The 23,423-nt window shown below is 40.4% G+C and overlaps 1 protein-coding gene across 3 annotated transcripts in view; it reads right to left on the bottom strand.

The window, feature by feature from the left end:
• The window catches only part of SYN2 (synapsin II), a 258,206-nt gene that overhangs the window by 96,391 nt on the left and 138,392 nt on the right, over positions 1 to 23,423 (bottom strand). For all 3 annotated transcript variants that reach the window (XM_056804670.1, XM_056804671.1, XM_056804672.1), the window contains exons 2-4: positions 12,036 to 12,093; positions 9,289 to 9,380; positions 1,176 to 1,332 (exon numbers count right to left, since the gene is read on the bottom strand). In XM_056804670.1, coding sequence (XP_056660648.1) covers positions 1,176 to 1,332; positions 9,289 to 9,380; positions 12,036 to 12,093 — 307 coding nt within the window. The remainder of the gene's footprint in view (positions 1 to 1,175; positions 1,333 to 9,288; positions 9,381 to 12,035; positions 12,094 to 23,423) is intronic.

Here is a 23,423-nt window from a genome sequence, read left to right as displayed (position 1 = left end):
GGTGTGACCTTGGGCAAGTGCTTTTACTTTCCCTGTACTCAGTTTCTTTGTGGGGATGTATCAGGGATTATATCAGGGAATGTATCAGAGGATTATAGAAGCAGAGCTGAAGAGACCTCAAAGGTCATCTAAGCAAGCCCCTGCATTTTACAGATGAGAAAGCTAAGGTTCTAGGTCATATGGGTGAGAAGTGGGAAGGGGAAGGGAATAAACATTTATACTGTGTGCCAGGTACTTCACTAAATGCTTCACAAACATCTGATTTGACATCTGATTTGATCTGTGAGGTAGGTACCATTATTCTTCCCATTATATAGTTGAAGAAACTGAGACAAATAGATGACTTGCTCAGAATCACATAGATAGTAAATATCTAATACTGGATTTGAATTCGGATCTTCCTAACCCCAAGCTAGCATTCTATCCATTATGCTATCTAGCTGGTAAATCTGACCTTGGATCTGATAATTCCAAATGCAGTATCCTTTCTATTGTTCAGTAGGCTAGATGGTCCCTAAGGTCTCTTCTAGGTCTAGGGATATGTGGAGGTTCTGCATGTGTGTGTGTGTGTGTGTGTGTGTGTGTGTGTGTGTGTGTGTACCAAGGAATCTCACTGATGTCCCAACATGAAGCCAGCCTGGGTTGAGCTGTCCCCTCTCGGCTCTATGACTCTTGGGAAGCTCTCTTCCAACAGCTGGGCCATGTTTCAGCACATATCATGAGCTGTGACATATGGCGTGCATTTTCACAATCCCTCCTCAGCCTCCCGTGACTGATGACAGCTGTTACATGCCCTTAAAGTCATCCTTAAAGAATGGAGGCATTGTTTAGATATAATCTTCCAGAACATTCTCAGTGCCAGAGTTGTCTGCATGGCACACACATGCATGGACATGCACACATGGTCAAACACACATATGGCCTTCTTCAGGCGCCTTGCCATCTTTCCATTTGGCTCCTCTCAGATCCCACCTCCTTCCAACACAAGTTCTAGGGTCCTCTTGAGCCCTCTGGTGGCTGTGGGGTGAGTGTGGACTGGAGGACACAGGGCTCATGGGCATCCTCTCTCCCCAGGGTCCCCTTCCCCAGGAATGTGACCACAACATGACCATAAGGTCCGGGGCAAAGAAAACCTTGGGGCTCCCCCTGTCCCACCCAGCCATTTGCTCACTCACCACCCAGGGCTTGTCGCAGAAGTTGTAGATGGAATCAAGGGAGTTGACGCTGGGGATGCCAGCATAGTGCATGCCAATGATCAGGTTTCGGTAGTCCTCATTCTCCGCCATGCCAAAGGAGTGCTGTCGGACGAGCACAAAGTCTGGCCGGAAGGATCTGTAGACAAGAATTGAGGCAGAGACTGTTTACCCAACTGGACTCCTCCATTTACATCCTGTTGTGAATCGAACTGTAGGAGGTCCTTCACATAGCCCTAATCTGAGACAAATGTATAGTGTGGTACCCAGGCGGACCCCTAGTGAAGCCAAGCTGATGAAAATGTGATTGAGAAATATTATTTAAAATAATTCAAAATCAAATCGAACCTAGGAAGCCAAGGTGCAGCCATAGGGATCCCTCTGTATGGGTCAGTGGACCCTTTTTTAATTTAAATTTGACCTCACTAGCATGGTGGGAAAAGTACAGGTTGGAGACTGAAGACCTGGGTTCGATCTCAGGGGTTACCAGTGATCAGATTTTTATTTAGGTGAGTCATGTTCCTTTCCTGGGCCTCAGTTTCCTCCCTGGTAACATGAAAGAGTTCAACTAGGTCACCTGTCCTCTGTGAATTAAAAAAAAAATTATAACTGTGTAACAATATAATTAGTTTCCTTTGAGTCCCATATATTTTGTTTTATGGACTTAAAATCAACCTTCTGAGAAGGAATCAGTGGGTATGTATTGGAAATAAACATTTACCATTGTTCAGGTGTTTCATTTGTGCCTGACTCTTTGTGGCCCCATGTGGGGTTTTCATGGCAGATACTGGAGTGGTTTGCCATTTCCTTCTCCAGCCCATTTTACAAATGAGGAACTGAGGAAAACAGGTTAAGTGACTTGCCCAGGGTCCCATAGCTAGTATTTGTGGTCAGATTTGAACCTAGTTCTTCCTGACTCTAGACCTGGCATTCTACCCACTGTACTACCTAGCTACCTCTCAGCATTTTGTCTTGTTTTATCCTCATAACAACACTAATAGGTGTTATTATACTGATGTTATAGTTGAGGAACAGAGGCCAAGAGAGGTTAAATCATTTGCCCAGGTTCACATAGCTAATGAGTATCTGAAGCTGGATTTGAACTCGGGTCTTCCCAACTTCAGGACATGAGCTCTATCTACTATGCCACTCACCTGCCTCTATTCCTCACTGAAACTATATCCTTAAAATCATGGCTCCAAAGGCAGCTATGTGACTCAGTGAATAGAGCACCAGGCCTGTGGTCAGGAGGACCTGGGTTCAAATATGGCCTTAGATACTTCCTAGCTGTGTGAACCTGGGCAAGTCACTTAACTCCCATTGCCTAGCCCTTACTGCTCTTCTGTATCAGAACAAATACACAGTATGGATTCAAAGATGGAGGATAAGGTTTTTAAAAAAAGAAATCACAGCTCCAGTTCTCCAGTCTCCAAATGATGATGATGATGATGATAAATTCCATTTCTATAGTACTTTCAAATGATAAGCTTTATGCACATTATCCACGTTGATCCTTCTGGCAACCCTAAGGAGTGGGGATGGGCAAGGGTTATGATCTTCATTTCAGAGATGAGGAAGTCTTAATAGCCCACAAGGCTCGGAGAACTTTCCAGCATCTAACTGGTCACCCTCTAAGCAAGGCAGAGCTATACAGCTGTGCACACTCATGGAATCCGAGGACAGGCTAAGATTATGGAGCTAAAACCCCCATCAGAGAGACAACACACACACCCAACCTTCATTACAAAGCCGTATGTTTAGTGCTAAAAGAAATGCTTTAAAATAGAAATCATGGATGAAAGTGAGGGAGCTGTACCATGAGAAACAATGAAGCTGAGGACTACCGAGAAGCCTAAGAAAACATCAACTAATGGTGAGAGAAGTAAGTAGATATATGATATATACCATGGCATAAATGGCAAGATCAAGCAGAAAAGAGCTGAAACAGAATGCTGGGGAAGCTAGGTGGTTCAGTGGATAGACAACCAGGTCTGAAGATGAGAAGTCCTGAGTTCAAATCTGGCCTCAAATACTTCCTAGCTGTGTGGTACCAGGCAAGACATATAAACCCATTTGCTTTACTGTTCTCTTGGAACCAATACTTGTATTGATTCTAAGACAGAAGATAAAAGTTTTTAGAAGGAAGGAAGGAAGGAAGGAAGGAAGGAGGGAAGGAAGAAAGAGAAAGAAAACTCAGAGAGAAGAAGGAAGAAAAAAGAAAGAAGAAAATGCCGTGTAATCAGTCACAATAACAAAACTTGGCCTGGAAGGAGAGATGTGAAAATGTAAAATTCTCTATTTTTTGTGGCAATTGGGTGGCACTAGGGTATCAAACTATCAGACCTGTTTGGTGTGTTTAGTTCTGCTCAACTGATTCTCTCTGTCTCTTTCTTTCTGTTTGTCTGTCTTTTTCTATGTCAAAAATTCTGTTTTAAGGGATGGTACCCTGGGAAGGGGTGTGTGTGAGAATAATAAATTAGAAAATGAAGGTGTTATAAAGCCTAGAGAACTCAGTAAAGATGATATACGGTTTAGCAGTGTTTAGAGGGAAATTACATTTGACATCACCTTGGACCAGAGTAATCCAGAAAGACTTCAAGAAGAAAAGAGCACTTCAGGGTGGATGGGAATCTTGGCACCCAGAGGGGTACTTCCAACCACTTCGTATAAATAAGTTTAGTTTCTCAGATACTGAAAAACACCTGAATGTGGACGGAGGAAGAGGAAAGGCTCAGAAAAGGAAGGAGATAAACTTGGATGCCTTTCCCCTTCTGCTTGTGTGCCAGTCCTTGTCCTCTATTAAGCTCAATCTTGCAGGACTTTAGCTTCTTCTGAAAATAGCTGGGCAGCACTGGGGCCAGGCCCACCCTTAACCTCCCGAGCCAAAGGTCTGGGCAGCCTGATGAAAAGCACCAGTTTCCCAATGTTATCCTTCCTGATGGCTTACCCCAAATCAGAAGGTGGGGAGAAGAACAAATATTTTTCGAGCAGCTGAGGTTGAGTAACAACTGCAGGAAGCAGAGAGGACAGAACATTCTCCGACTGGCAGCTAATGTCTATTTCAAATCGGTCCAGGAAAGCATCCTTGCTTCCAGCTGCTGCCCCTCAGGGCCTGGGCCTCTTAGCTCATGGCTCTGATCTCCAAAAGGAGCCATATCTCAAAAAAAATCTTACCTATACAGGGTAAAGTATGCTGGATTAAAAATTGGAGGACCTGTATTCAAATCCCATCTCTGCTATTAACTACCTGGATAATCTTAGGCAAACTAATCTCCCGGGGCTTCAATTTATTTATTTGTAAAAATAAGGTCCCTTCTGTTTCTCAACCTATGAATATCCATTGGAGTGAACATATCATAGAATCATTTATTTGTTTTTTTTTAAACCATTACCTTCTGTCTTAGAATTAATACTAAGAATTGGTTCCAAGGCAGAAGAGTGGTAAGGGTTGGGCAATTGGGATTAAGTGACTTTGTCCAAGGTCACATTGCTAGGAAGAGTCTGAAGTCAGATTTGAATCTAGGACCTCCCATCTCTAGACCTGACTCTTTATTCACTGAGCCACCTCGCTGCCCTAGAAGCATATATTTGCACCAAGAAGGGACTATTAAAGGCCGTCTAATCCCCATTTTACAGATGAGGCCTGGAGAGGTTAGGATCAAAGTCAAATTGCCAGTAAGCAAGGGATGCGAGACTCAAACCTTAGACTTCTAATGCCTTCTCCAAAGTTGTTCCCATATTTTACTATTCTTTTTCCTTCTTTTATAGATAGTCAATGGCTTTGCTTTTCAGTCAAGTTTTCTGACTTAACACAGTGCTCCTGGTATATACAATCATAAATTCTCAGAACATTAAGGAACCTCAGAGTTCATCAAATCCCACCTTCCTCTAAGTTCAGGAATATTCTCTATTGCATCCCTGACAGCTGCTCCTATAATCTCAACATGCACATCTGGAACACGTTGGTAGCATCTGAGAATCTCCAAGTATTTTGGAGTCTTGAAATCTCGTTTTGTATAATAGAAGTCAACCAAATATTCATGAACTTTCTTAACCAAAAATTTTTCCTGAATAATAGAGAACTCATTCCCTTTGCCTGCTTAGAATCCACCCATTTTCTCCCCAATATGCACCCTCTCCTTCTCCTCCTAGGCTGGCATGCTCATCTTCCTCTGCAAACTCTCTTTACCTGCTTAAATCTTTGCCCCCCCCAAGTCACCCTGAAATGCATCCTCTCTCTCCCCACCCCAATTTGCATGTTTATCCTTTAAAGTCCAATTCAGTTCTAGCCAATTCAATAATTTATGAAATTCCTACTATGCTTGGTACAAAGACAAAAACCAAACAATCTTAGCGCCCAATGAATGTTTATCCTAGTAGAGGGAAATTATATAAACCCTTATAAGTAAATACAAGGTCATTTCCAAAGAGAAGGCATGGGTATAACATAAAGTGTAATTTAGTAGGTGCCACAATATAGAAAGCATAGGATTTGTAAGATCTGAGTTCAAATTCTGTCTCAAATAATTACTAGTGTGTGACCATGAAAAATTTTCTTGGGGGCAGCTGGGTGGCTACATTTCCCAGCTGTGTGATCCTGGGAAAGTCATTTAACCTCCATTGCTTAGCCCTTACCACTCTTCTGCTTTAGAACCAATACATAGTATTGATTCTAAGAAGAAAGATAAAGGTTTAAAAAAAAAGAAAAAAATTTTAAAAAAGAAAGAAAATTTTCTTAATCGTTCCAGCCTCAGTTCCCTCATCTGTAAAATGAAAATAGTAATAGCATCTATCTCCTAGAGTAGTTTTTAGGATAAATAAATTTGTAAGGTACCTGTCAAACCTTAAAACACATAAGAAGTGTTAGCTATTGTTGTTGTGAAAATAAGAGTTTCGGAGAACACAATTAAATGATAGGGAATAATGGAATGAGAGGGATACAGAAAAGTTATTGAATTTATGTGGAGAATAGGAGCAAGAATACCAGGTAATAAGTCTCAGGGAAGAAGTGTCTGAGAATAGAAGCCTTGAGTCCATTTTGTGTTCAGATATGTAGGAGTTTGGGGAAGATTCTACATCTCTCAAGCACAATATGTTCCCATAAAAGAAAAGAAAATGTTCAGAGAGAGAACAATAGGGCCAGATCTTGGGTGTGTATGCTACAATGGAACTGTCTCCTCCCTATTTTGGACACTATGCTTCTATTACTGTTGCCTAACCTTTCATTTTCTTTTATGGTGGCCACATTATACTGTAGATATAGGTTTGACTTGAGGTCCACTAAAAACACCAGATCTTTTTCACATGAAGACTACCTTGCTATCCCTCATCCATCCATATACTTATATAGTTGATTTTTGAAACCCGGGTGACAAACTTTACATCTGTCAATATTAAATTTCAATTTATCAGATTTGGCTCACCTGTTCTGGCTGAAAAGAGTTCTTTTTGAATCCCAAGGGCTCTACCCAAAGTGTTATCTATCCCTCCTGCTTTTATGTTGTCTGAAAATCTAAAAAGTATATTATCTATGTGTTCATCCAAGCCATCAACAATTAAAAAAATGAATAAAAAGCCATAAAAAATTTAAAAAACAAATAAATAAAATAAAATCCATACCATCACCAAAAGGTACAAGACAAAGACAGACCCCTGGGACTCTTTTATTGAACTTGCTGTCAGTTATTAATCAATTATTATTCATTAGTTTTTTCAGTCATGTCTGACTCTTCATGACCCTATTTGGGGTTTTCTTGGCAAAGATACTGGTGTGGTTTGCCATATCTTTCTCCAGCTCATTTTAGAAATGAGGAAACAGAAGAATAGGTGGCTTGCCCAGGATCCCACAGCTAGTAAGTGTCTGAGGTTAGATTTGAACTCAGGAAGATGAGGTCTCACGCTCTACCCACTCACTACACCACCTAGGTTGCTCTCTTACTCTACTACCATCTGGTAATTTTTATAAAGTATCTCTACGCATGTAAGAGTCTTGCTTCTCCAACTAGACTTTAAGCCTCCTACAGGCAGCAGCTGTAGACCAGGTAGGCTCTTTTTATCCTCCTTAGAGCTTAGCACAAAGCTAAGCACAGCTCAGTGAATACTTCCTGATTGATTTTTTCTTCCTCTAAATGATTGATTTCATGGAAAGTCAATTCTCTCTCTCTTCCTCATCTCTCTATTTCACTAGGGATAGAGCCTTCCTGGGGGGCCAAAAAGCCTCCTATTTATTCTCAATTCTCTACCTGGTCACTCAAAATGAAGGCCTTCTTTTTCCTTCCTACCCAAACCCATTCCTTCGATATCTTGCCTAAGAGTCTTACTCTTCTCCTTCAGCTTGCTTTAAGAGCTCTTGGCATTCCTGAATCTACACTATGTAAGCTGTCATGGGAAAACACATGTTTACAGATTCTGTCGTAAAGACTCGGGCATTTTTTGTGCATTTGTGTGTGCGTGCGTGTGCGTGTGCGTGTGTGTGTGTGTGTGTGTGTGTGTGAGTGTGAGTGTATGCGTGAATTATCTAACATCTCAGAAGAGGAATTTCCCAAGAGTAAGTACTATGATTCCCACATTGTCTGGGAGCTTTCCAGCAGTGAGGGTAGGATGGCTCTCATCTAATTCAGAATTCCCTAAGAGCAAAGACTTGCCTCCCCACTAGCCTGGAACCATAGCCTTTCCTAGCAGACTAGGAATTCTCTGGGAAAGCCTCTTCTGTAAAATATAAGTATTTTAAGGGCAGGGATTTTGTTTTTTTGCCTTTGTATCCCCAGTACTTGTCATGGTATCTGGGATCTAGTAGGAGCTTAATAAATGTTTGTTGGCTTCAATATTCAATAAACTCTAGTGGCTCCCTATACCTCTAGGATGAAACAGAACTCTTCTATTTGACTTTTAAAACCCTTTATTAAAAAAATAAACAAAAACTTAATGAGGGCAAATAGGTAGCATAGAGAATAGAATGCCAAGTCTGGAATTGTGAGGACCTAGGTTCAGCTCTGGCCTCAGATTCTTCCTAGTTGTGTGACCTTGGACAAGTCACTTAGCCTAGCCCTTACTTTTCTTCTCCCCGAGAGCTGAGACAGTATTGATTCTAAGGCAGAAGGTAAGGGTTTAAAAAAAAAAACCCTTCATAACTCAGTCCCTTCCTACTTTTCTAACCTTGTTACAATTTATTATTTCCCCTCACATGCTTGACAATCCAGCAACACTAGCCTCTTTTTTTGTTCCTCATACAAAACAGTGAATCTTTTGCCTGGGACTTTTCCCTGGCTGCCCCTCAAACGTAGAAAGCTCTCCCTTTTCATTGCCGCCTCCTAGTATCCCTTACTTCCTTCAAGTCTCAGCTAGTGTCTCGCTTTCTCCAGGAAGCTCTTTATCTGTGTAGCTTCCCTCTGAAAATATCCCTAATGCATCCTGTACATATCATCATTCTGCATGTAGTGGTTTTCATGTTCCCTCACCATCGGACTGTGAGCCCCACTGAGGGCAAGGGATGGCCTTTTAGGCTTCTTGGTATCCCCGGAGCCTGGCACACAGTAGCAACTTGATAAATGCTAGCTGCCTGCCTCATGGATTGATTGGTTTTTTGAGTCTGGGGACCCCAAGGCAGGTAGCATGATTCTAATCCTCCCATCAAACTCTTAAAAGTCTTTCTTTACCATGCTTGGCACCCCATCAGTACTGAATAAATGCTTGCCATCTCACTGACTCTCAAAGAATAAAGACTGTCTCCTCCATCATTCTGGGATATCCACAAGGACAGCGGCCCTGCTCTTCCCACTAAATAAGGAACCCTCTGAAAAGGGAGGTAGTCCCTTCCTATGGAAATGGGAGCTTCTAGAGGGCAAATTCAATGATTTCCTCTTTCCAATTGCACTGGGACAAGAAGGATGGTGTGTTCTCCCTCTGTATCCCTTGCTGGCACCTAGCATAGAAAACTCTAAATATAATCAAGGGTAGTGCCCACCGCACACTCTGAGGTCAGTGAGAAATCGGTCCTCTGTTGCATCAGACACTGGCCAGGATGAGAGTACTAAGGATACTTACAGTAAGTACTTAAAAGTACTTAAGTATCTCTAACCTTGAGACAGACACTCACCTGACAACCTTTGTGCCATTTCGGAAGACCTGCATGTCTACAGCATAGGTTCCATCAGCATGGGCCACCAAGTTGAGCTCTGAAAATTCTGCCTGCAAAAACAAGAATAGGGAATAAAACTATGGTCCCATCTTAGAGAAGCTTCCAGTGAGATGGGAATACTAAATTGAAGGCCAGGTTTTTCTGTATCAACTTCAACCACTTTAAAACTTTGCTTAATTGTCAGCACAGGACCTTGGTAGCACTGTTAGAATCAGGTAAACTGAGTTATAGTACCGTATCTGCCACTTATTGGCCAGGTTACCTTGAACAAGTCACTTGATATTTTAGCCTCAGTTTCCTCTCCTGTAAAATGGAGATGAAAAGTCTAACCAACTCTATTTGAATTGCCACTGGGCTACTGCGAGGATCTAAGGAGATCCAATAAGTGAAAGTCCTTTATAAATGATGGTACAATCCACATGTTGAGAAATTACTATTATTGTTAATAAATGACAACAGCTAATACCTATATTGTTTTAGAGCTTTACAAAACACTTCTACCAATCTAATCTCATTTAATCCTAAACAACAACACTGTGAAGTAGTTGCTGTTATCATCCAAATATTTGCAGATGAGGAAATTGAGATGAGAGAAGCTGAAAGACTTGCCCAGGGCTATATAGCTACCAAGTGTCCAAGACAGGATTAAAACTCAGGTCTTCCTGACTCCAAGTTTGGTGCTTTATCCATTATACCATCTAGGACCACCACTACCATTCAGTGAAAGGGGAATTGATCAAGGAACCCCTGGATCAATTTGGTGAGATAGAGTGTGGACCTTTGTAAGCTGAGTAGCTTTCACAGATGATCTATATTCTTTCCTGAGAAGACACGGGGAACTTCTCAGATTAGTTCCCAGTGACTGTGGTCCCACGGAAGAAATCGCCCTTTCTCATGGTCTAGAAGAGTGAACACTGAAATAGCTCCCCCTTCTCTCTCATGGATTTCCAGACTGGAATGCAGGGAGGGTGCCACCACTCTCCCCTCTAAGAGAAGAAAATGACAACTGTTGGTGTGCAGGTAGCCTGAGAAAGGACATCATGGCCCCTGAGTTGCTGGTTGCCTTCTGCCTCCATTTCCTTTTTCAATGTACAGATCAATGAACAATGTTCCTAAGAATGGACTCTCCACACAAGTTTATAAAGTTCTAAGTCCAAAGTTCTCGAGTAAACATGTCGGGACAATAGATCTCCTGGAAAGGACATTTTCTTACCTTCATCCTCCTTGGAGAAGAAGAGGACTATCAGTGGAAGATCTTTATGAAGGTGGAGGCCTAAAGCCATGTCACAGAAAGCAACAGATGCAGATCTTGAAGCTCTGCTAGTACAATGAGCTGCTACCAGGGAGGGTTGTACCAACTGTCCCCCAAAGACCTTTTTTTGGGGAAACCAATAGCTTTTTTTGAATGTTTCTCTTGTGAGTATTTTGCACTCTGTCCCATTCCCGATTCATGCTAGGTACCCAGTTACCTACACTGGGGGAAGCCAAGGCATGAGCGATTAACAAGCTTTATTTTAGAGATTTCCCAAGAGCGAACTCTGAGCTGTGTGCCCGAGTCAAAGAATAACTTCCTTGGGTTTAATTTCCAGTAATGGGCTAAGTCTGTGAGAGACTAGAGGTCTTGGAGTGCCCTGAGCCATAGATGACAATGAAAATTTAATGTACCTTTTGGTACTTCATTAAGCATAGAGAATTAAAAAAAAAAAAAGGCCGTCTCTCCTCTGCTCAGAAACCCCTTGTACCTGACCCCTCCTCACCCCAGGGAAGTGAGTCCTATTTTTAAAGTACTTTCTTCACAATAACCCCATGGGCCAAGTAAAACATGGATTATTTCCTCCCGTCCCAACCTGACAGATGAAGAAATTGAGATCGGAGATTGAAATTGAGATAAAATAACTCTTTTGGAGTCACAAAGCTATTGTGTTAGAATCAGGTATCAAACCCAGATTGTCTTATTTTAAGCCCAATGGGCTGCTTTCCTCCACATCATGTTGCCTCTTACTCTGCTGCCTGGCCAGTTGTTCCTTTTACGGCAGAGCCACAAGAGTTCTGTTTATTAATGATGGCTGTGGTAAAACCATAGGGGATACTTTCAGTTAACCACACATATGGGAAACCTGGCCTTTAGGACCACATGACCACAGCCCAGACACCAGAGCCAGCCATTTGGTGGCAGTTGTACATGAAGAAATAAACAGCCTCACATGCCAGATTTGCAATGCCCAAACTTTTAAGGGAGGGCAGACATTCCATGAATGAATTCCTCCTTCCCCTGAGGCTTCTCCTGGGCAGCGAGCAGAGAGCATCTGAGATGGCAGTGCCCTAGTTCCTTTGGACCAGCCCCAGAAAGACACTGGGCTAAAGGAACCAATGTCTATCGTCGAAGTTTTCAAGTGAAGCGAGGAAATAGCCCTAGAATAGAAGGAACGGTGGACCTACTACAGGGATGGCATCCTGTACACCACCCTGGATCTGGTAACTGGTATGTCCCTGCATTCATTTCTACGTCAGTGCCAAAAAGTAGAGACTCCTGGAAGGATAAGTGATAATATAGCTCCAACTAAGTTTATCAAAACAGTACGTACACACATACACACACACACATACACATGCACACGCCATAACATGACCAAGAAACAATTTGCTTCTGGGATAAAATCATGGCCAGTTGGCACCACTACCCCAACCAGATCTGGCATAGTTACCTGTTCCACTTTGATGTCGTAATCTCCACAGACCTTTTTGCCCCGAAAACACTTGGCCCTGTGAAAAGAAAAGACAAAAAAACAAATGTGAATGAGTTTGTAGCCAGAGCTCAAGCGAGTTCAACAGTCAGGAAATGGTATGCAGAAGTGGCAAATATATGGGCAGGGAGTCAAGAGTCCTGGGTCCCACTTCTCACTTGACCCCTAATTGGCTGTGTGATCTTTGGGCACTTACGTTTTGTCATCTATCAAATGGTAATAATATACTTGTTCTGTTAGTCCTGGGAAGTATGGATTCAAATGAGGCATAATAACAACAATTTTTAGCTCTTCTTTAAGGTTTGCAAAGCATTTTCCTCATAATGAATGACCGAGTGAAGTTAGCCATGCAAGTGCTATTAGTCCCATTTTATGGATAAGAAAGCTGAGATTTTGAGTAAGTTGCCATTCAAGACTTGCCCAATCTCATACAGTTAATCAATATCAAAGGTGAGGTGCAGACCAACGTTCTTTTCACCACACTCATGGCAACCCTATAGATATAGGCAAGTGCTTCTTAAATGGTGAAAGGCCACACATAAATAAACTATTATTATTGTTTATAATAATAATAATAATAATAATAATAAAAGAGACTAGATTAAATTATCCCAAAGACCCCAGCAAGCTCTAAGTTTCTATGATTTGATGAAACAAATTCAGTTCATAAGAGGACAGACACAAAAACGCACTGTTGGAGTAGTTGTGAGATAATCCAAACTTTCTGGAGATCAGTTTGTAATTAGGCCCCCCCAAAGACACTAAACTATGGGCACGCTTTGATTTATTGGTAGCACTACTAAACATATACCTGCCCCAAAGAGAGGAAAGACAGAGAAAGGTGCTACACATACAAAAAGTATGGCCACATTTTTATGTGGTAACAAGGAACTAGAAACAAAATGGCAGGTCAGCCAGTGGTGAATGGCTGAACAAATTGTGGCATATAGATGTGAAAGAATGTTACTGTACTGTAAAAAGTGACAAAGGGGACATATTCAGAGAACACTGGAAAGACTTGTAATGAACTGCTACATAATAGTAGGCAGAACCAAGAGAACAACATCTATAATGATTACATTGTAAAGGAAAATATCTTAGTGGGTTTTTTTTCATTTGTTTTTTTGTACTCAAGCAAAACAAATTCTTGTCTTGGGCCATATCTGAACAGTATATGTCTCCGTCTGTACCCTGAGTGCATCGTTTCTTTGTCAGAGGATGGAGACTAGGCTTCATCAGAGGTCATCTGGAATCATGATTAGTTATTGCATTGTTTGTCCTTAAAGTGTTACTTTTATAGTATAAATTATGTTTCTCTGAAATAGATTTCTAAGTATTTGCTAACTGAGATTGGAACTAAACTAAGATTTGGAACCATACTGAAAAGGGGGATAAAAATTCATCTTGTAAATAATAATAAGCTCCCTTCTGAAGAGGGCAAATCACTTTAGAGGTCCATTTCCATGGGAACTATTGGTATTTGAAATAGAAATTCTTTTAATCTATTCATTATAAGAGGCTCTCAAGGACCCCCATTGGCATAACATTTTGTTAGAATGGTAAGAATTAGAATTAGAACAGATGTTAAAGTTTGCTTGGTCCTACTAGATCACTTTGCAGATGAGGAAACTGAAAATCTAGAGAGATAAAATGACTTTCAGAATCTCAGAAGTCAAGGAATAGCAGGGAAGAATTTTAACCTAATCTATGTGATGCAGTGGATAGAGTGCTGGACCCAGAGTCAGGAAAACCTGAGTTCAAATGTGTCTTCAGACACTTCTTAACTATGTGACCCCAGGCAGGTGGCTTAACTCTCATTTGCCTCAGTTTCCTCATCCAGAAAATGATCTAGAGAATGAAACAGTAAACCACTCCAGGATCTTTGCCAAGAAAACCCCAAATATAATAGAGTCACAGAGTCATACACAGCTCAACAACAACAACTGAATTATTTTACGTATTTGAAAGGGCCAGACCTGAATTCCTCTAACAATATTCCTGTAAAGAGAGTAAAAATAAAATAGTTTGAGGGTTGGCCTCCGCTAGGCTGGATAAAGAAGGTATAGACTGTACTAGTTGAGCCTGATTTCAAGAAAGGATGAATAACAATATCAAGAAAAGGAACTTGCTTTGCCTTTTCTACCAGGGTCCACATGGTGGTTTTGTAAAGTGAAAAATGGAACTCAGCTTGGCGTCAGGAGACTGAAGGCAGCTGTCTGAGCAATCATTTAAAGTTACAAAGAGGCAAATTCAGGCTTGAAGTCAGGAAGAAATTCTAAACAATTGCCTCTGACTCAAAACGGAATGTGCTGTCTCCAGAGACCATAGGCTCCCCATTACTAGAGGAATTCACATAAAGCCTCAATAACTACTTGTTAGTATGTCATAAAGTAAATCGAGGGTTTAATCTTTTCTGTGTCACAGCCCTTTTGGTAGTCTGTTAAAGCCTATGAACACCCCAAAATCATGGAGCGTTTTGCTTTTGTTTTGTTTTTTAATTCATAACAGATGGAAACGCTAAATTTCCATTCAAAGTTAAGGAAAATACATTTATTTTTTTCCCATCCAAGTCTGTGGATCCTCTTCAAATCTAGTCATAGACTCTTTGGGTCAAGAACCTCTCTTGTAGAAGTTATTCTTGGGCAGGGGTGGGACTAACTGACCACTGAGGATTCTTCCACTTTGGGAAACCTGAGATTCTGGGTCTGTGTTCAAGTCCAGACTCTTTTACTGCCTAGTTGTTAGACCAAAGTACATTATTTTACCTTGACCAAGATGTTTCATTTTCTCGTTCATTGTGAAGATCACAGGAAGCAATGCCTATAATCACAAGGCATTATATAAATGGCAGCTGTCATTCTTAGTTACAGGAGGAGGCAGAGCATTCTTGATTTAGTTTTTTATTTCAGTTGCTTTTCCTTTTAGTCTCTTCCCAGGAGGGATATAAACTGGGTTCTAGCAGAAAACATCAAAGCAAAAGCCTTGGACTATTTTGTTTGCTGAGACCCAGGGCCCCAGACTCCCTGTCATCTGAAGATCTCTCCCTGAGCTTTTCTGATCACTGAGGTAGCAGGAGTTCCCAGGCCTAAAACCATAATGTGTTCATCCCCATCTACTTCATCATCTACTTCTAAGTCCCTCCTATTCTATCTTCATAATCATGGCAGAGAGAAAGCATCCTAGACTTGGAGTCTAGAAGAACCCGAGTCTGAATCTCTTCTCTGACACGTACTAACTGGGTGACTATGGGCAAGTCTCTTAACTTCTCTGAGGCTCGGTTTCCTTATCTGTAAAACAGAAATGATCATACGTATAACTGCCTCATAGGGCTCAAAGTGCCATATAAATTCCAGTTATTATTATTGTTGTTAATTATGTTTCTCCTTTCCTCTGTCACTAGGTCCCGGATTGTCGCAACAACTTCCTAACCAGCCTTCCTGTCTCCAGGCTCTCCCTGGCTCCAACTCCTGCACACACACCTCTGCCAGAACCATCTTCCTAAAACATCCTTTTTGGCATGTCACTTGCCTGCTCAAAAACTTCTGTGGGCTATGGGACAAAATCCAAATTCCTTAGCCAGGCATTCATGGCCTTCCACAAACTAGTCCCAATCTCTGCTTCCACATGCATCTCTCATTCCTCCCACACACAGAGGATCAGCTACGGGCATCGTAGACTCCTTACTGTCCTCTGACAATATCACACCCATTCCCAGATCCATGACTTTGCTCATGGAACATACCTCTGTCCATCTTCCTGCCATTCCCACCCCCTCCCCACCAAACTGTCTAAATCCTACCCAGTTGAAGACTGACATTCCTTTTTATAGATATGGTCGTAATCATTCCTCAGTGTATTCAGGAGCTCATATAATCTTAGAGTTGGAAGGGACCTCAATGGCCATCTAGTAACAAAAATCCCAACTAAATTCCCTTTGTAACTTGCTCAGTAAACGAGAGGGTCCCTGTTACCCAATGAGGAATGTTTAAACTTCTTTGTTTGGGATGCCTTCTTTCTCCTTGCTTACCTGCTGATGTCCCACCTATGCGCAATACAGATATTGTCCAAGTTACTAGTCAAATTAGATTGGGAGTGGTTGGGGTGGGGGGTGGGTGTCAGGACTTAGAGGACTACCTACCAGGTACTGGCTTTTCTAACAGCAATCATGAAAGTCGTCTACTAAGATGAATGTGTATGAGGATATGAGGAGGATCACAATGCATGCTCATGGAGGGAGCATAGCCAGTGACAAAAATCTTATTTTCCATTCTATATGTATAGAGAGAGCACATATATGTATATATGCATGATGCCACACAAATATACATATATATATACACCCATATATGCACACATACATGTAAATACATCCCTAATCTCCCCTGAACTCGAGTCCTACATTACCAATTCCTATTGGACATTTCCAACTGGATGTCCTGTATGCATCTCAAACTCAATATGCCCAAAGCAGAATCTGTGATCTCCAAACCTGCCTTCTAAACTTCTCTACTATCTCAGGCACCACAATCCTTCCAGGCTCCCAGGTTTGCAGTCTGGGGTCTTCCTGGACTCTTTGCTTTCACCCACCCCATATATCCAGCCAGTTGCCAAATCTTGCCATCTCTACCTCAGCGTCTCTAGCAAATCTTTCCTTCTCTTTCTTCATACAGCCCCACCCTAATTCAGGCCCTCCATTTTATAGTTACCTCCTATTTGGTTCCCCTTTTTGTCAAGCATCTTCCTATTTCAGTTCATCCTCCAAGCTGCTGTCAGAGTGATTTTCCCAAAACACAGGTCTGATCATGTTACCTCTTCCCCTCAATAAATTTCAGTGATTCCCTATTGCCTCTAAGTCCAATTATAAACTCCTAGTCAACATTTGGATGTCTTCACAACCTCACTCCATCCTGCCATTCCATTCCTCTTTCCTTATTATATTATTCTTCTTATATTCTGTGACTCAGACATACTGATCTCCTTGATATCCTGCAAGCATGATGCTCCATCTTCAGTCTCTATGCCTTTGCATTAGCTGATCCCCATACCTAGAACACATTTCCTTCTCATCTTTATCTTTTGGAATCCCTGATTTTCTTCAAGACTCAGCTCGAGCATCCTCTTCTCCTTGAAGCCTTTGTTGATTTTCCTTCTGTCCTCAAATTGCTTTGTATTCATTATTTTATATATTCTGTATATATATCTCCTCCATTAGGATGTAAGCTCTTGGAGGGCAAAAATTATTTCACTGTTGCCTTTGCTTCCTCAGTATTTCTTACAGTGCTTGGCACATATTAAGTATTTAATAAATAATTCTTGGTTGGTTGATGGAAACGTGTCAAAGTCAAGAGATCTAGAGAGATACTTCCAAAGTGCTGATTGGGTTCTATCTGTAGAATATTTTCAAGAAATGGACAAGAGCTGCAGATTGAAAGGGCATGGAGGGCTACAGATTACCCACAATGAAGACCTCATAAAAACAATGAAATCGTGAAGAAGGATAAACACATCATCTAGTTGGGCTTCTTTGTCATCTTGATATCCTTTGTCCATGATCTGATTTGATGCGTGTCAACCTTTTCCAATTACCCTCAAGTGTTTTATCCTGATGAGTTTCCTTAAGAAATTCTTTTTTAAAAAATGAAAAGTCATAAAGTTCTGATGTTTTGCTGCCCTTTGTCACTAAGTTGCAAGTTAAACTTAATCCCATTCAGGAGAGATGACAATGTGTATAGGAAAATGTAAAACCATAAAGACAGATGGTGTCCCTGAAAGTAGCTACATTTGATAGAAATTATTATTGCATTAGCAGTATGTTTTAAATAGATCACAGTTTTCCACGTAGGTCTCTTTTCTTTATATTTAGTATATGAATAAATCATGTGTGGGAAACTGAGTTGACAATCTTACAATCCTCAACAAAGATAGGATAAATGTTATGACCCTTTTGAGTAGCTTGTTCCATTATTACCATGTCAATAATGAATTATTTTTCATACCCTTGGGACTTTTTGATGCACCCTTTCTGTTTCCCAGCCAGCATATTGTTTGTTGTAAGTGATTATAAACATGGGGGGCGGGGGGAGAATAATTCATGATGTCAGTGCTCTGTATGCTTTTTTATCTCATTCTCATCTGTTTTGACAAGGTTCAGACAGAAATAGTCCCAGGATAAGTTGCTATATTTTTATTATTCTTTTATATTTCATGTTCAGTAGACTATTGTACAGATGGACAAATGACTTTTTTAGTTGTCATTGAATAAGTATCGGGATATTTGCTCCTCTTCTCTAGGTTTACTGAAAGTATCTTCAGAACAACTCCAGCATCATAAAGGACACAGGGGATGATAAGCAGCTTGTCCTGTTTCTGCATGGTTTTGATTTCTTCTGCCACATTGGTATAGTCCATAAACTTTTCACTCTATGTCATTTGGAGATTTTTAATATTCAATATGGTAACATCTATTTAAAAGATTATTCTTGATATTTTTCAATGTTATGGTCAGACAGTTGTAAGCAACAAGTTTGTTGGTAATAATGCTCTGGCTTCAGTACAATTTATTTGCTGAATTCTCAAGAACATTTTGTCAATTAATCAAAATGCATTTATTATGCACCTATTTGTTCTAGGTGCTGTACTATGTGCTGGGGATACACAGAAAGGTAAAATACAGTTTCTGATTTCAAGGAGCTGACAGTCTAACAGGGGAACCAACATGCAAACAACTATGTACAACAAGATATATATATATATATATACATGCACATGTATGTATATACACACATACATATATCTTATTTGAAATGTTCTTCAATTTATAAGTATCTATGTACATATGCATGAGAACTGGAGACATTTTTACAGGGAAGACATGAAGAGGGACAAAGGATTTGGGGATCTGTATTTATAGAATATTGATTTGTCATCTGTTAGTTCATGAAGAATAGAGAGCTTCTGATGTAGAATCCTGGCTGCTCCAATCATCTCTTTCTAAGCATGGAGGAGATGCTTTTTTTCTTCAGTCTGCACTGACACATTACACAATTTTAAGCATCTCATTGAATAATATGCCTTGCCTGAGAAGAAATTCAACCTTCTGAAGGTTAACTTCCCTGTAATTTCTAATGGTAATGACCTGGTCTAGATTCAATGTATACCACAGCCACCCCCATTTCTGTAAACAAATCTGCACAACTTAGCCATTTACGATTCTGTATCAACATATTATTGGTTGAATTTGGGTGGATATCACCCCCTAGGGGGCTTTTTGACTCCATTTTTGGTTTTTACTCATTTCAGAGGCTTTGTTTCCAGGCAAAGCATGTTTACTTATTTTTGACAGATTCAGAGAAATATACCTGTTGTCAACTTGTGCTATTATTACCATCACTATTGTTGTTTCCCCCAGCGTACCTTGCATGGCACTGGACCTGTAGTTGGCACTCATAGGTTCACAGGAGAATAGATGTTTTTTTTTTTAATCCTTGAATATGAGATGTACTAAAATGGACTATAGTTTAGGAAGTTTTCACTTAGCAGTGAATTAAGTTTAGCTCATAGATTCTTAAGTCTGGCCTTTCAACCCATTTTTTAAAAAATCTATGAGTCATGGAGGATTCTTGTTTAAGTATGGGTTAGACTAGATTACCTTTGTTGGCACTTAGGTAATGTAGTGGATAAAAAACCCTCCCTGGAGTCAAGAGGACCTGAGTTCAGATTTGGCCTCAGACATTTATTGATATGAGATTCTATTATTTAGAATTAGAGATATATTCTGTGCTTAGATTTTTGAAGGGGTGGTAGAGAATAATCACTATAACACTCATTTAATAGAAAAGAAAGTCAGAAAGACCAAATAGCTTCTCCAAGGTCACAAAGAAGGAAGGAAGGAAGGAAGGAAGGAAGGATTTATTAAGTGTCTACTACATATAAATATCATCTCTTATTACATAGGTAGTAAGTGGCAAAGGCAGAATTTGAACCCATCTCTTCAATCTCTCAGACAGACATCTTTATCTTCACAATAACTCTTGGGTTTTCATGAATATATGCTATTCCTGGCAACATAGCCCAGGAATACTTACTAAATATCTGCAATTGGCTCCAGAGAGTGGAGGGGAGGGGGGGAAAGAGAGAGGGGGGGGGGCTGGGGGGAGAGAGAGACAGAGAGAGAGACAGAGAGAGACAGAGAGACAGAGAGACAGAGAGAAGAGACAGACAGACAGACAGACAGAGAGAGGAGAGAGTAAGAGTGAGAAAGAGAGAGGCAGAGAGAGAGTGAGAGTGAAAAAGAGAGAGAGAGGGAGGTAGAGAGAGAGTGAGAGAGAGTGAGAAAGAGAGAGGGAGGGGCAGGGGGGCAAGTCTTTAATTTAAATTGAATTAGGATTTTCAAATCTGCCCACATTGATTACTAACTGTGTAATTCTAGGCAAAGAACTTTACCTCTCTCACTCTGTTTCCTTGCCTCAAAATGAAATTCAAGCAATCTCCTCCTCAGAGGAAATTTTATAAATTTATTCAAAAAATCCTTGTTGACTATGATGATTGACTAACTTGTTGATGGTATTTCTGCTAAAAGACACAGGACCTCAAAATCATAAATCATGAGAGCTGGAGGGGAGCTTAGAAATCATCTAGTCTATCCCCCTCACTTTATATTTCAAGACCAGACCCCTTATATGGCCATGATCCTGAGCAAAATCCCAGACACAGCATATGTATTTGCTGCCCAGACTATAAATATCTATGGTGTCTGTGTCATCAATTTCCCTCGATTGTAACACTCTCTTAACAAACCTAACAGCTGAGGGAGGATTTGTGTGCTCCTAATGGCTTTCAGCTTCCTGGACATATCAGGTAATGAGCCGCCTCCCCTGACTGCTGCAACAACCAGGGGTTTCTGGATTTAACATTTCCTGTCCTAGGCAAAAACCTCCATCAAGAGCTGCAAATCTGCCAAGTAGGACTTTGATTCAGATTTCAGCAGCATCTCAGCCTTAAAGACTAGAAATGCCCTTTCTTTCCAGCCTCCCAATCCCAATCTTACCCAGTTTTTAAGTCCTGGTTTGAGTCTCCTCAATATATAGAGAAGGGTGAAGAGAACTTTTAGACAATTTAAAAAAATCATTAAGAAGAAGAATCTCTTTTCTTTGGTTCCTCCATAAAGAAAACAGTACAGTTCTCCCTTATGTTAGAAGCGAAGAAATGGAGGCTCTTGCAACTTCAGGAATTGTCACCAGAGCTATATATAGCTCCCTTGTCTTCTAGAATGCCATTTTCTTCTGTTTCTAGTCCTGGTCAATGGGGCTCAGTTTCTATTTCTAAATGATCATCTACCTCCTGCTTCCTTAAGGTCCATGTTGTTTTCAGCTCTACATGTACCCTTTCTATCCTTTCTCATAACCTTTGTGGGTCATGAACCCCTTGGATAGTCTGGTAAAGCCTAGGAACTCCTATTTGAAATAATGAGCTGGAGAAAGAAATAGCAAACCACTTCAGTATCTTTGCCAAGAAAACTCCAAATGGAATCAAGAAGAGTCAGACATGAGTGAAATGACTGAACAACAACAAATATATATACACATGCATGTATAGCCCTAATCGCGCCCCTGAATTCTCTAGTCACACATGTTAAACTACCTGCTGGACAGTTACCTTCTATATGTCCCATAGGCATCTCCAAATTGATATGACCAAAACTAAACTCATTATCCAAAAAAGGTCGCTATTTCTACTAAGGGTAATACTACCTCCCAGTCAAAGAGTAACCCGATATTTATCCTCTCTCTTCCTCTTTCCCACATTTTCTCAGTTGCCAACTACCATCAATTCTCTTTCTACATGTCTTCTGCCCTTGCTCTCTTTATTATCACAAGCTACTGATCTAATTCAGACCCTCTTCGCACCATTCAGGCACACATCACACATTTAAAAGTGTGTATTGAATGAGTGACTTTACATGGCCTCTCAATACATTGGAACCACAGTTTTGGCAAATACCAATGACTTGATCCTCATAGAAGAAGAGACAATCATATATTGGAAAGAAAAAAAAATGTGAAACCTGAAAACCTGAATCTGGATTTTGGCTTTGCCAAGATTGTGTGGGCTTATCACTTGACTCTTCTGCTCTTCAGTTTCCTCAGTGATAAAATAACAGGGCTGGACTAGATGATCTCTAAGGTCCCTTCCTTCACTAAAGTTCTGCAGTCTCTATGATCTGTGCTCATCATCTCCATCACTGTCAGAATATTTTCTTTTCAGCTTATCTCACCTAGCTTTCAGCATCTTCAGGAGCCATTAATGGTCTCATGGTATACAATCAGTAAGCAGGCAGATCCACCATTAATGTCTAATACTAAATCATTTATCATTTACTAAGCTCTTTAAGAGCTAGTAGAGTTATACCTTTGCCTTGAATCCACATCATGTAGTACATTTAATAGTACAATTAATAAATGTTTGCAGGTTGCCCAATTCATCTTCCTTCAATAATCTGCCTTCAGGACATTTGTCATCCTTGACTGCTTGCAGAATTTTTAATTTGTCATGTGTTCAGGCAGCAGGATTCTAAGCATGGTTCTTGCCCTGGGAGCTTGATGACCTGTATCATATTGCTCTTTCTTAGGGCTCAGGAGTATGAGAGACAAAGCTAAACAGATACCCTTAATTCAACTTTTAAAGGTAAAATCATGAAAGAGTCAGAAACCCCAGGACATTACTGCTAGAAGAGTTCATCTGGTCTAGAAAAACTGACAGGAAGGAAGGAAGCAGTAGCAAAGTAGTAGCTTCCTACTGAATTCTACTAAGAATAAATTTGTGTTGATATCTTTGATTTTCATGATATCTAAACATCATTTTCATTTCTCTCTCCCTCTCCTTCCCTAGAGGCTGATCTCTTATAAAAGAATAAAAGCATAGAAGAGGAGGGGAAATAATTTCAGCAAAACTAATCAACATTTTAAAAAGTGTGGCAATATATACAGCATTCCACAACCATAGCCCTACACTTTAGCAAAGCAATAACTTTCCATACCTCTACTTTGAACCCCAGATGAGTTATTATAGTTTTACAGCATTTAATTTTGATTCTTGTTTTTTTTTTATCTAAATTATGCAAATTGTTTTCCTGGTACTGTTTACTTCACTTTGCATCAGTTCATATAAGTCTTCCCATGCTTCTTTGTATCCATTATATTTATTGTTTCTTAGAGCACAGTCATATTCCTTTACATTAAACGTATTGTAACTTGCTCAGCTATTTACCAGGAGATTTGGAGTATCTACTTTGTTTCCAATTCTTTCCTACTAAAAAAGGGGTTGGTAGTTTCCTGTGTTAGATAATTCTTC

The sequence above is a fragment of the Monodelphis domestica genome, chromosome 7 (genome assembly GCF_027887165.1).
Source record: "Monodelphis domestica isolate mMonDom1 chromosome 7, mMonDom1.pri, whole genome shotgun sequence".
NCBI lineage: Eukaryota > Metazoa > Chordata > Mammalia > Didelphimorphia > Didelphidae > Monodelphis > Monodelphis domestica.
Note: the sequence above shows the minus strand (reverse complement) of the source record. Positions and strands in the feature narration are given on the sequence as shown.